Source organism: Hylobates moloch, unplaced genomic scaffold, assembly GCF_009828535.3.
Source record: "Hylobates moloch isolate HMO894 unplaced genomic scaffold, HMol_V3 SCAFFOLD_2, whole genome shotgun sequence".
NCBI lineage: Eukaryota > Metazoa > Chordata > Mammalia > Primates > Hylobatidae > Hylobates > Hylobates moloch.
Window position 1 is genome coordinate 16,763,828 of NW_026652277.1, and position 13,754 is coordinate 16,777,581.

At 37.0% G+C, this 13,754-nt stretch overlaps 1 protein-coding gene across 1 annotated transcript in view; it reads right to left on the bottom strand.

The window, feature by feature from the left end:
- CUBN (cubilin) overlaps window positions 1-13,754 on the bottom strand; it is a 308,721-nt gene that overhangs the window by 233,062 nt on the left and 61,905 nt on the right. The window contains exon 22 of the mRNA XM_032164125.2: window positions 12,115-12,245. Coding sequence (XP_032020016.1) covers window positions 12,115-12,245 — 131 coding nt within the window. The remainder of the gene's footprint in view (window positions 1-12,114; window positions 12,246-13,754) is intronic.

Sequence of the window (13,754 nt, forward strand, 5' to 3'; positions counted from 1 at the left end):
ATATGAACAGTAAATATAAGAAAGCTGAAATTACTGAAATAATATCAAACAAAAGTGACTTCAAGAAGGATAATATTACTAGATTTATAGAAAGACATTTCATAATGACAAAGGGGACGATTTATCAGTAAAACATAATAATCCTAAATGTGCATGCACGAAGTAATAGTTTCAAAATACATGAAGGAAAGTGAAAAGGCAAAAATTAAAGAAAAAAATAAAACCACGATTAGAGTTGAAGATTTTAACACCTTTCTCTCAGTAACTGAAAATGAAACCGATAAAGATGAATACAGGTATAGAAAATCTGACCAGCACTATCAGCCGACTTAAGCTAATTGACAGAGAGCACTACACTTAATAACTGCAGACAACACAGTTTTTCAAGCGTACATGAAACATTCAGCAGCATAGACCACATGCAGGGCTGTAGCACGATTCTCCATAAATTTTAAACAATTGAAAACTTAGAAAGTATATCATTTAACCACAATAAAACTGAAATTATAAATCAATAAGACATCTAGAAAACCTGCAAATATTTGAAAATTAAATAATACGTTTGCAAATAATCCATAGAATGAAGAAGAAATCACAAGATAATTGGAAAATATTTTGAACTGGAAGTTAGTGAAAATAAAACATTAAAATTTGGGAAGCAGCCAGGCACAGTGCTCACTCCTGTAATCCCAGCACTTTGGGAGGACAAGGCGGGTGGATCACGTAGTCAGGAGTTCAAGACCAGAGCGACCAACATAGTGAAACCCCGTCTCTACTAAAAATACAAAAATTAACCGGGCATGGTGGTGGGCACCTGTAATCCCAGCTACTTGGGAGGCTGAGGCAGGAGAATCACTTGAAACCAGGAGGTAGAGGTTGCAGTGAGCCAAGATCGCGCCACTGTACTCCAGCCTGGGCAACGAGAGTGAAACTCTGTCTCCAAAAAAAAAAAAAAAAATTGGGGAGGTGAAATGAAGTAGTGCTTAAAGGCTATATCTATATCTATCTGAAGTTAATTTTTATCTAAAGAAACTAGAAAAAAGCTAACTAAGGCAATAATTAAATGAAATAATATAAGAACAGAAATCAATTAAATGGAAAATGCAATAGCAATAGAGAAAATAAACAATGTCAAAAACTGGTTCTTTGAGAAAATTATTTAAATTGATAGAATTCTACCAAAACTGATCAAAGAAAAAAGAGAAAAAACACAAATTACCATTTTCATTAATGAAGAGGTTATGTCACTATAGAATCTTCGGGCATTAAAATCATAGAAAGACACCATTACAAAAAACTGTGCAAATAAATTCAACAACATACATAAAATAGATTAATTCTTTAAAAATTCCCATAACTGACCAAAAGGAATATAAAGCTTTAATAGTCTCTATTAATTGAAGAAATTAAATTTGTAATATAAAACCTTCCTACAAAGAAAACTACAGGCTCAAATAATTTCACTGGTGAAACTGTATCAAACAATTAAGAAATTGTTTATATTCCACAAACTCAGAAAATAGAGAAGATATTTTCTAACTAACAAGACCAATATTACTTCTATACCAAACCAGACAAAGAAATTCAGAAAAATTACAGTTCAGTATGTCTTACATTGATGCAAAACTCCATAAGAAAATTTTAGCATCACAATTCTGAATATACATAAAAATTATAATAGATCAGAACCAGGTGGAGTTCTGATGTATTATACAAGATTGGTTTGACAGTAGAAAACTAAATCAACATAATTTACCACCTAAACAGAATAAAAAAAGAAAAGCTTTGAGAGATACCAAAAGATGCAGAAAAATTCAATACCCATCCAGGATAAAAACTCAGCAAGTATGCCCAGAAGGGAACTCCACAAACTGATGAATGGCATCTATGGAAAATCCAAAGCTAACATCATACTTAAGTGGTAAAGGACTAAATGCTTTCCTATCAAGAGTAAGAAAAAGGTCAACATTCCAACCTCACCCTTTCTGTTCAAGAATGCACAGAAAGTTCTAGCCATCACAGCAATACACATACACAGAGAAAGAGAGACAGAGAGAGAGAAGGGAAAAAATAAAACTTATTTAACTTATTCACAGTTATTGTCATCTATGTAGTATATACTAAAGGATTTATTTAAGTTATTAGAACTAATAACTGAGTTTAACAAGACTGCAGAATACAAGATATGTACAGAAAAATCCATTTATGTTGCACATATCAGCCAAACAACCAGAAAGTAAAATTTTAAAATAGCATATATAATATGGCATGTCATTTTATAATAGCATAACACTTGATAACAAGTTTAATAGAAACATGCACAAACTCTACACGGGAAACTTTATTGCTGAAGGAAATGAAGAAAGATGTGAATAAATGGAGAGGTAAAATATGTTCATGGATTGGAAGGCTGAATTTAAGATGACCTTTACCCCCAGATTGGTCTGTAAATTCAACACAATCTCAATCAAATTCTCAGTTTTTTATATATTGAAAAGCTGATTCTAAAATGAATATGGAGATATGAAAAATCTAGGATAGCCCAAACAATTTTGAAAAATAAGTATCAACCTAGAAGTTTTATACTTCCAGATTTTAATATACAATATGAAATTATGTAATATTAAGTAATATAATGTCCTATTGTTAAAGGGGTAAATAGGTACATCAATGTGATGAAATAGAGATTCCAGAAGCAGACCCACACATGAACACAGGCAGGTGATTTTCAACAAAAATGCAAAAGCAATTCAGTGGGAGTGGGGGTGAAGGAGAATATTTTCAATAAATGGTGCTTGAACAATTAAATACCATTTGCTAAACACACTTGGACACATAACTCACGCCATATAGAAAAATTGATTCAAAATGGATCATAGAACAAATGTAAAATCTCAAACTATAAAACTAGAAGGAGCCGGGTGCGGTGGCTCACGCCTGTAATCCCAGCACTTTGGGAAGCCAAGGCGGGCAGATCACGAGGTCAGGATATCGAGACCATCTTGGCTAACACAGTGAAACCCCTCTCTACTAAAAATACAAAAAATTAGCTGGGCATAGTGGCGGGCACCTGTAGTCCCAGCTACTCGGGAGGCTGAGGCAGGAGAATGACGCGAACCTGGGAGGCAGAGCTTGCAGTGAGCCGAGATCGCGCCACGGCACTCCAGCCTGGGCAACAGAGTGAGACTCCGTCTCAAGAAAAAAACAACTTCTAGAAGTAGGCACGTGGGAGATCCTGATAACTTCGGTAATCAAATATTTCTTAGACAAGATACAAAATGCACTAACCATAAAAGGGATAAAAGGATATATTGAACTTCTGTTCTTCAAACGATACCATAAGGAAAAGTTTAGCCACACACTGGAAGAAAATACTTGCAATACACTTATCTGACAAAGGACATATTTGTATGCAGAATATATAACATATGACTCATTAATAAGAAACAAACAAAAATGAGCCATATGGTTTTAATGAACACCTCACAAAAGAAAATAAATCAATCGTCAAAAAGCATGTGAAAAGGACTCAGCACTATTAGTCATCAGGGAAATGCAAAATAAAACCATCAGATACTACTATGCAACTACCAGAGGCTAAAAATGAAAAGACTGGCAATATTAAGGATTGGGAAAGATGTAGAAAAGAACTGCTGCAAGGCAGGCAAGCCCCCATATTGGGACTCCACCCAGGAAGGTTTTGGGCTTTGCCCAGGAAAGAATTCAAGGGTGAGCCGGTGGTAGAAAAAATCAGCTTCACTGAGGTATCAGTGTTCCAGCTCCGTGACTGCTCCAGCAGAGCAGGGCTACCCCGTAGGCCACGTGTTGAGAGTAGCAGCTTGGTGCATTTGTGCAGTCATATTTACACCCACATGCAAATTAAGGGGTGAGTTATTTGGAAATTTCTAGAAAAAGGATGGTAACTTCTGGGTGTTCTCATGGCAATGGCACACTGTGGCGCTTTTGGGTATGTCTTATGCAGAGATGTTTCTGTCTCTTCCCTGTTTCAGCCAGTCTTCCATCTGGTCTAGTGTTGAGCCCCAACTCCTATTTCAGAATTGTCAATCATATAGGTGGGAATATAAAATGGCATAACCACTTTGGAAAACAATTTGGCACTTTCTTATAAAGTTAAACATATCATTACCATATGAGACCCAGAAATTCTACTCCTAGGTATTTTATGCAAGAGAATGAATAAGTCCACAAAAAACCTGCATGTCAATGTTCATGGTAGCTTTTTTTGTAATAGCTAAAAACTGGGAAAAGCTCAACTAACTAACAACAGGTGAACAGATAATCAAATTATGATATATCCATGCAATGGAAGGCTAGTCAGCAATAGAAAGAAAAAAACAGATAAATACAGCCACATGAAAAATTTCCAGACACATTATGCTAAATGAAAGAAGCCAAGCCGGGTGCGGTGGCTCACACCTGTAATCCCAGCACTTTGGGAGGTCAATTTGGGCAGATCACGAGGTCAGGAGTTTGAGACCAGCCTGGTCAACATGGTGAAAACCCGTCTCTACTAAAAATACAAAAAATTAGCCGGGCATGGTGGCGCGTGCCTGTAATCCCACCTACTCAGCAGGCTGAGGCAAGAGAATCGCTTGAACCTGGGAGGCAGAGGTAGCACTGAGCCGAGATCGCGCCACTGCACTCCAGCCTGGGCGACAGAGAGACTCCGTCTCAAAAAAAAAAAGAAGCCAGACACAAAAGAGTATATACTATGTATTCTTGTTCACAGCTGCCTTTTGCACAGTTAAAACTATCCTATATTGGTAGAAACCAGGTCTGTGGTTGCTGACATAGAGGGTGTTGAGGAAACTAATCAAAGGAACACGAGGATCCCTTCTGGAGGGACAGAAGTATTGGATAGCTTGAATGGAGAGGTGGTTAAATGGGTGTACACAATTCTGAAAATTATGGATCAATTTACTGAAATTACAGGAAAAAAATCCATGTTATGTTAAAAGCTTGAAAGTTCTGTGCACAAACAGGTTTCACTCTCTAGAGAAAGTCCAATAAATAATTCAGATATCTAATAAAGAATACATAAAATTGAAGTAGAGAAATAAAATATCATATTTGAGGGGACCCCTGCTATACATATTAAATAATAGAATATTTAATCTTAAAATCTGATGGTAGTTTTATGAGATTCAAATTTCATAGAGAGAAAAATTATTATTCTCTGAACTTAATGTATCTATTTCTTGAAAGATTAAAAACTCCTCTTAACTATCACTGAACTCTGTAGATGTTTACATTTCTTCCCTTGACAATATAAATGGCTCCTTCTAGAATAATAGTAATACTGAAAAATATCAATACTAAGTTTTGGTTTCCTCTTGTGATTTTCAACGCAATGATTCAATCCCTGTGATTTCAAGCACAAATGATTAAATTAGAATGTGTTTCTATACAAGGATATTTATGTGTTGGCATGATGCTTATTATTACATCAATACAAAATGCAAAGATAAAAATGTATCTATGCCTTTTATTTTATCTTATGTTGCCAAAGGAAAATTCATATCCAACATCAGTTTAGCCTTTTATTATGGTCTAAGAACATTTACAAAGAAATGAAAAATGAAAGTACATTTTTTCTATCCCCTAAATTCAACTGAACTAGCAATGGAAAAGCATATCTCTGAGGATCAAAGGCAACTGTTTGGCAGAACTCACATATTTTTCTCTCTGACCAACCTCAAAAAAAAGAAAAAGTAAAGAAAGAAAAGAGAAAACATACAAATGCCTTCTGTGGACCATTACAAAAATCACAAAACTAGACTTTTCTAAAACTCACAATGTATCTTTGCCTTCACTAAACATTTTCAAATAAGTTTTTGTAACACAGGACTTGGCTCATTATCAAAGGGGAAAATGAGAAACATGTATAACCCTCCAAACCACAAAGCAACAATGATATCAGTCCCATAAAATTTGAGCCACAGAAATAGGATACACTGATCCTGTGGAGAGAGGAATGCATCTCATAGGGAGACTCTAGATTATGGGGAACTGCTCCAGCTCCTTCCTGCTTTGCATTATGGGATGATTTATGTGATTATCCAGTTACACTGAGGCTCAATCTTTAGGCTATGCTTCCTGAAATCACTTATGAAACGTTTGGTTTCTGAATGAATCCATATGACCTCAGATATTCTAGGAATGTGCTAAATAAACAGCCAACCCAGGAGCCATTATCTGCTTCCACAGACATATTTGGTTTAGCATCCTTCAAAGTGAAGACCCGAGGGAAGATATAATTACAGGTTCAGTTTCTCCCTTAAGAAAGAAGAAGCCTTCTCAATCAAACCCAACATTTGGCTACAATTTTCTGCTAGGTGGTCATGGTCATTGCTTTGTCTTTTCCCTCTCAGATGACCAGCGCAGATTCATATAAAAATAAGCAAAGTAGCTATTGTAAAATTGTCCTTGCACATTGAGAATCATATTTTATATCTGGCAAGGTCATGGTCCTTTACAACTCTAATGTAATTTTCACATTGAATGTCTCATTTTGTCTTCCTCAACTTTGCAAAACAGCCAGGCATTATCACCCCACTTTCTAGAGAGGTGTAGATGAGAGATCTCAGGTTCCTGGAGATTAAATTCTAAAAGACACTTATTTCAGACATGGCCAAGATAAAATATGAACCCAAGTCCCCTCGTTCCAAATCCTATTCTCTTTAACAATCCCTGGTTTTTCTTTTCTTTTTCTTTTTCTTTTTTTTTTGATGGAGTTTCACTCTTGTTGCCCAGGCTGGAGTGCAGCAGTGCAATTTTCTTTCACTGCAACCTCTGCCTCCCAGGTTCAAGCAATTTTCCTGCCTCAGCCTCCCAAGTAGCTGGGATTACAGGCATGAGCCACCACGCCTGGCTAATTTTGTATGTTTAGTAGAAACTGGGTTTCTCCATGTTGGTCAGCCTGGTCTCAAACTCCCGACCTCAGGTGATCCGACTGCCTCGGCCTCCCAAAGTGCTGGGATTACAGGCATAAGCCACCCTGCCTGGCCACAATCCCTGGTTTTTCTACACAGGAAATGTCAATTTAAGGATGAAGACAAGTAGGAAACTCAGAATTTCATGATTAAGCATTTTGTGCATTTTTATTCTAAGGAGTAAGAAATATAACAAACAAGATAAATGAACTGAACAAAGAAGTGCTGGGACACCTGTACATACAAAATTATGAGAAAACAGTAGCCAGTAAGAAAGTAAATCTTTAAAAGACGAATTGACTTACTACAACACCTTTTCCAGAGGGAAAGTATCTGAATCTCTCATAGCAAAGAATACAGAATTCAATGTGGATAGAAAGAATCAGAGAGGCTTGTGAGTTGTCCAAAGTATTCCAAATTATGGCCGGGTGCGGTGGCTCATGCCTGTAATAACAGCACTTTGGGAGGCTGAGGCGGGGGGGGATCACCTGAGGTCAGGAGTTCAGGACCAGCCTGATGAACACGGTGAAACCCTGTCTCTACTAAAAATACAAAATTAGCCAGGCATGGTGACCATGCCTGTAATCCCAGCTACTTGGGAGGCTGAGGCAGGAGAATCACTTGAACCTAGGAGGCAGAGGTTGCAGTGAGCCGAGATCTTGCCATTGTACTCCAGCCTGGGCAACAAGAGTGAAACTCCATCTCAAAAAACAAACAAACCAACAAACAACAACAACAACAACAAAAAACCCAAAAACAAACAAAAAAAAGTATTCCTAATTAGTATCAAGGCTGAGAGTAGGACCAAGACTTCTGACCCCCCTACAGCATCCCCTTTCCCTGTGTCATGAATAGTACTTTCCATTATGAGCAGTTACAGTCCAATCCACTGTTGTATCTCCCTTGTAATTCTACAGCAATTCACATGCTAAGGCTTGACTTTCAGAGTCCTTGATAAACTACAGAGTTTCATTAGAACCCCTTGAATTGCTTGGCGAACAAGCACCCTAGACCTATTTTAATCAGAATTTCTGGGTGGGGCCCAGGTGCCTGAATTTATAGCAAGAAAATCTCCCATCTCAAATTTCTTATGAACACTAGAATTTGAGAACACTACACTCCCAAACTGAAGTTTTAAAATAGAAACAGAACTCTCTTTACCCATTTAGTGTAAACAAGGCCTCTTTGGGCATGTTTGTCATCATTTCTTAACTTTGCACTCCTAGATGCCTCTTCTGAGCTCATTCCAGGATCACTGATAAAAAACAGCACTAACCACCCACTGATGAGTAGGTGGGAACCCTGCCTTGGGAAGGAGGGAGGCCAAGAAAGCCCAGTGGGGCTCATCTCTTATCCTGTGTTGTTGTTGTGATCATCCTTGGCAATTTCCCTGGACAATTGTGAAGGTTTTCGCTTTGCAGGAAATATGAAAAATTCACCACAGTTTGATGATAGCCCTGAATTAAATGTTACTAGCTGTTATATGCAGTTCATTTAGAGCGTTTCTAAGAGCTAACCTAGACATGGCAAAAGAAATGGATTCTAAGACGGGACTCAGTTGTTTAGTCTGACTTTCAAACCAATTAGCTATGTATTCTTGGGAGGATATCCTAGACTTCTATCTCCCTCATTTAAAAATTAAGGTAACTGGAATAGATTTGTGCTTCAAACTTTCTTGACATACCCTAAAAAATATATTTACATTAACTACCCATGTGCACAGAGATACTGCAAACGGGTCTCATGAAGCGGCACCTAACTTTGTATGATAAACTCTGATACTTTCTCTCCTATTCCTTTCTATTCTACTCCATACTTTTAACAATCACAAGTAGCAATTGAATAAATTTATTTCATGACTCACGAATGAGTCATGAATTGCAGTTTGAAAAACGTTGGACTAGATGTTAAATAGGTTTTCCTCTAATATTAAAGTTTAAAATGAATCAGGTACATTTATCTGTTCCTGTTTATACTTTTAAAGTTCCCTCTTAGCAGGATTATATATTAATGTATATGCAATACATGTTAATAGAATATAAAATTTTGCTTTAAATTGATAACATTAGTCAATTACATTCTCTCAGGATTCAAATATTTTGTAGTTTGAGCAAATTCTAATACGTTAAATTAAAGCTTAGTCTTGTAGTTCCTAAGAACTTCGTAAGAGTTTTAACCTGTTAACCTTGTACTTGTTAGTTATTTTCTTTCTGTTTTCCCAGGCACATCTTGATAAAGGCAGAAACAAAGTAACAAGGGAGGAAGTCGGAGTAATCACAAGAAGCCAATCTTTTTTCTCCCAAACACATATTTTGGGGCTGACATCATAGCCACATGGCACAGACTACAGATGGAAAAGTATCCGAACTCAAATCCGGAAACTTAACCTTTATCAGATGAAGACAGGAAAGACTTCAGCAGGCAAACTCACACCTGTTGGGCCTAGGAGCTAGAAATCAACAACCAAATACCAACATTACTGCTCTGGAAATAACTTCTGTTAGAGCAATAAAGTAAGATGTGGGCCAATGACTGAGCTTCCCTTGATGCTTTTCCCTGATGCTATTTTATTCTGCAGAAAATATCCAACATACGATGACACCTGAAAAGAATGAGTCCTAGCATCTCTGTGTTTCCACACCAGCAGCTCACTCTGACTCTGGCTACCTTCCAGGTCTAGCCACTGCCTTAGAGAACTAGTCCACCACCTGGTGTCACCAGCCCAACCCCAGCTCAGTCTCCTGACACCAGCCCTTCCCTAAAAAATGCTGCAGGACCCCCCCTCAGCAATGCATGAGAGCCTATCTCTCAGGTCTTGATCTATGGGAAACTGTGACAGGCTCCAGAATTATAAACAGAAGGTGTGTTGTGTCTTCCTGGATCTCGTCATCTGATTGCTATTTAGAATGGCTTGACTGTGTTAGTCAGACCTATGAGTTCATCCAACAACAAGCGGGCACAGTGACCAGCCGGGCTCAGCCCAGGGACAGAAAGCGAACACTCCCTCGTCTGTGATTTCAGCCTTATGCAGACCAAATAGAGGCCAAAGTAATGATTATCGCACAGGGAAGCCGGCTGGAGAATCCTTTGAGTTTCTATGAAAACAAGGTCTCCCCTTCGCTTTTATCGCTTGCTTTTTCTTCTGCTCTTTCTTTAAAGTTTCCTTTCCTGTCCAGTTTGCTTCTATCTCTTTTCCTGACTCATTTTTATTTTACCTGTATCTTATCTTTCTGAAAACTTTTAAAATTAAAATCTAATATCCTCCCTGCCCAATTATTTTAACTGCTCTGGGTTCTTTCTGCACAAAATATTGCCTTACAAGCTAGGGTGGTAATAGAATTGTTTTACAAAGGTATGTCTTACTTTGCATATCATTACAAAGATTTCCACATTTTCAGGAGGCCCTGCCTGTATTATATGTTACCTAAGATAGAGCCAGTTTATTCATGCAGCAAATTAAAATTATGTTCATAGATGATTAAAGCCAGAAGTCATCTCAAAGATTACCAAATCCAATTCCTTAATTTTACAGATGAGAAAACTGTGGCCTAGAGAGTTCAAGTGACTTGCTCCAAATCCTGATCTAATATTCAGTGTGCTTTGGGGCCAAACATACGAGACAGATAAAACTACAACAGCATGAAAAGCTGTGTGCACCCTATAATTTCTTAAGAAACCAATTTTGGTCACTGGATGTTAACCACCTGAATGAAGTCCAGTGAATATGTCAATCACACACCATAGCCTATTGTAACTGCCAGAGATTCCATTTCGCATGCGCTTGTGCTCGAGCTGGATAATGAACTGCTCCTGCAGAGGTTCCCACCTGGGAGAAAAGTATTCATTGATTCTCTCACACTCGGGATTCTGGAGCAAATCTAAAGCCATGCTTTCAAATATGGAACTTGAATGGCTGCAGAGTTTTGCCTGAAATCAAGAGTAGTGGCCAGCCCCTCTGAAGGAGAAATAAATGGGAAATTGGGTAAAGATTTTGAGTGGGAGATGTTTAAAGTTTTATTTACTTTAGGGAGTGGAGACTTTAAAAGATAAGCATCTGGGGTTCTCAGGATGCAAGAGTGTGTCAGAGGGTGCATGTCCCAACATAGGAAAAGCTACTAGTTCTTTCTGGAGGGAGCTTGGTGAATTGCACCATGCTGCTGGGGTAATCCCAAGGCTAAGAGATGCTTGGAAGGCATGGTCACCATATGCCTACTATGGGTCTATGCTGGATGTTATTTGGGTCCTTTAATACAATGATGCAAAAGGAAAGCTCAGAGTCTCTAAAAAAGAACACATCCTAGGGAAACATGAGGCTAACAAAATATGACTCCTTCATCAATCCCATGCACAGGCTCTTGGGGCTGGAAGCATCTCTGGTTCACATGTTACCTCAAAGACCCTGTCTGCAAAATGGATTTGTTTCCTATACTTCATTTGCAAAGAGAATAGAAATAATGAGAAATTAAGTAATAGGAAAAAAATACAATGAAAGGAATAAATGCTGAAAAGATTAACTTCATTAGGTCAAATTGAGAAATGCATATTTTGCCAAGAAATCTTCAGTTCCTTTCCCTGGAATTTCATGCAGTAGTCTCTAATTTTTATATGTTGCTATTCTGTTTCTAATTTCTTAACATAAGTATTCAGTCTTTTTGGTAACTTTTCATTCTGATAGAATTTTAAAAGATGCACGAATGAGCTCCTGAATTCTTTTTACCCAGATTTATTATGTATTTGTATTCTGCTCCCATTACTTTATCATTGCTCTCTCTTTCTCTCTCTCTCTCTCACACACACACACACACGCACAGACACACAAACATTCACACTTATTATCTCAGCCAATTCAGAGTACTTTAGAGACATTATATTTCTTTACCATCTAAAAACTTCAGTGTATTGTTCCTAAGGGAAGAAAAAACATTCTTTTAACAAAACCACAGTACAATTACCAAAATTAGAAGATTTAATATTGATACAATATTCTTATCTAGTCACTACTTTTAATAAGGAAGGTATTTAAGTCACTACTCTTTATTCTAAATATAGCTCTCATTGTGTGCCACAGGTTTGTGGATGATGTATTCTCATTGCGTTTTAGCTATTAGCACTGTTTTGCAATGGAGCCAATAAAACCGAGTATGCAATGCTGTTTTGTTACCTGTTGCTGCACTGATTGCTTCATAGTTTATTAAGAAGCCTTCATAAGCGAGGTCGGAGTCAGTCACGAACACCAGCATCAATGAGTTACCACTGCTTGTGAGAGATGGCGGGATCGATTTTCCACAGTATCTATTCCAAACAAAGAAAGGACAGATGTGTGTCTTTTAGTTTGGTATATTGAAAATGATGTAACAAAAATTTGGACATGTAAATATAATAATAGGTTTTGTTCTCTATCTCTCATCAACCTTAAAACACAAATATATTTCAGGCAAAAAAGATTTGCAAACTTACTAAAGATTGTCCTGTTCATGATTATATCCCTGAAATTGTTTTAGGTATGTGACTGGCTATGTGAGTTGTCATGTATGAGAAGTTTAGTAAAAGCTACACTAGATTGCCATATAGCATTTTAATACACTTTTTAATAGAAATGTAATAAACATATACAACCAAGGGAAACCATATATCATAAAATCAGAGTCATCTCTCTAATCTAAACTCATAGATCACTCAATCCCTGTGCCTTGCCTTCCTCATCCCTAAAATGGGAATGATGACAGTACCTACTTCATAGAGTTGTTTTGAGAATGTGATGAGTTAATACCCTGTATATAAAGCACTTAGAACAGTGCCTGGAATCGTAATCCCTATAGAGGGAATCTATTGTCCTTAAACAGCTCACTTATAAAGAGATAAGAGTGATGATTCAGCCATGCCATGTTTCTGCTGAACAAAAGCAGTTTAGCTCAGAAAAACTATTCTATTAATCTTAAAAAGAGAGTTGTGATAAAAGACAGAATGCCATGAGCTTTTATCTAGAGAAATACCTGTAGGAAGAAGTGACAATAAAATAGGAATCTCAAATGAAAGCACACTTGGTAAAATTAACCAAAAAAATGATAAAGAAAACAAATATAGAAACAAAAAAAGAGGAAATGTTGAGTAGGAGAAATGGATAAGTTAATTGCTAAAGGAGAAAAAGAAAGAAAATTTGGTGTATAATACCATTGCAGTGTGAAAAAAATTTAATATCTTGATCAAAATAAAGGTAGGTGAACTAATTGATATTTTAAATGCCTTCGTATACGCCCATGTATATGAAATTTGGGGAAGATCGTTATAGTTTATGCCATTCAGCAAACGTTCTGTATTTTGCAGTGGTGATATGTTAAGTACCTTCCCAAAAAAGAAAAAGAAGAAAGTTAAAAAGATGAAAGAGTAGGATAAGAAAGATATTTAAAACATGAATGAGAAATAAAGAAAATAAAATGCAAGATAAAGAAATTTTAAAATATCAAAAGATTTCCATTTCCAACAGAAATGAAATAACAGGGGCTAGATTTAACTTTGCACCTGAAACAACAAAAGTCCTGGACAAAAACATATAAAACAACGGCTCTCAAAACACTGGATATCAAGCAATAACCTTCGGAGACAGGAAAATGAGTTTAAAGGCAAAACTGAAATGGATCAACCTGTTTCCAAAGTAGCTTAACTGCTTTCCAGAACAACGCTCAAGAATACTTACAGGAGGAATATGACAACGTCCAGCAGGCAAAAACATAAAACTGAAAATGTCTGGTATCCTATTGAATATTACTCAGACACGAAAAGACGTGGGAAAGTAAAACTCAG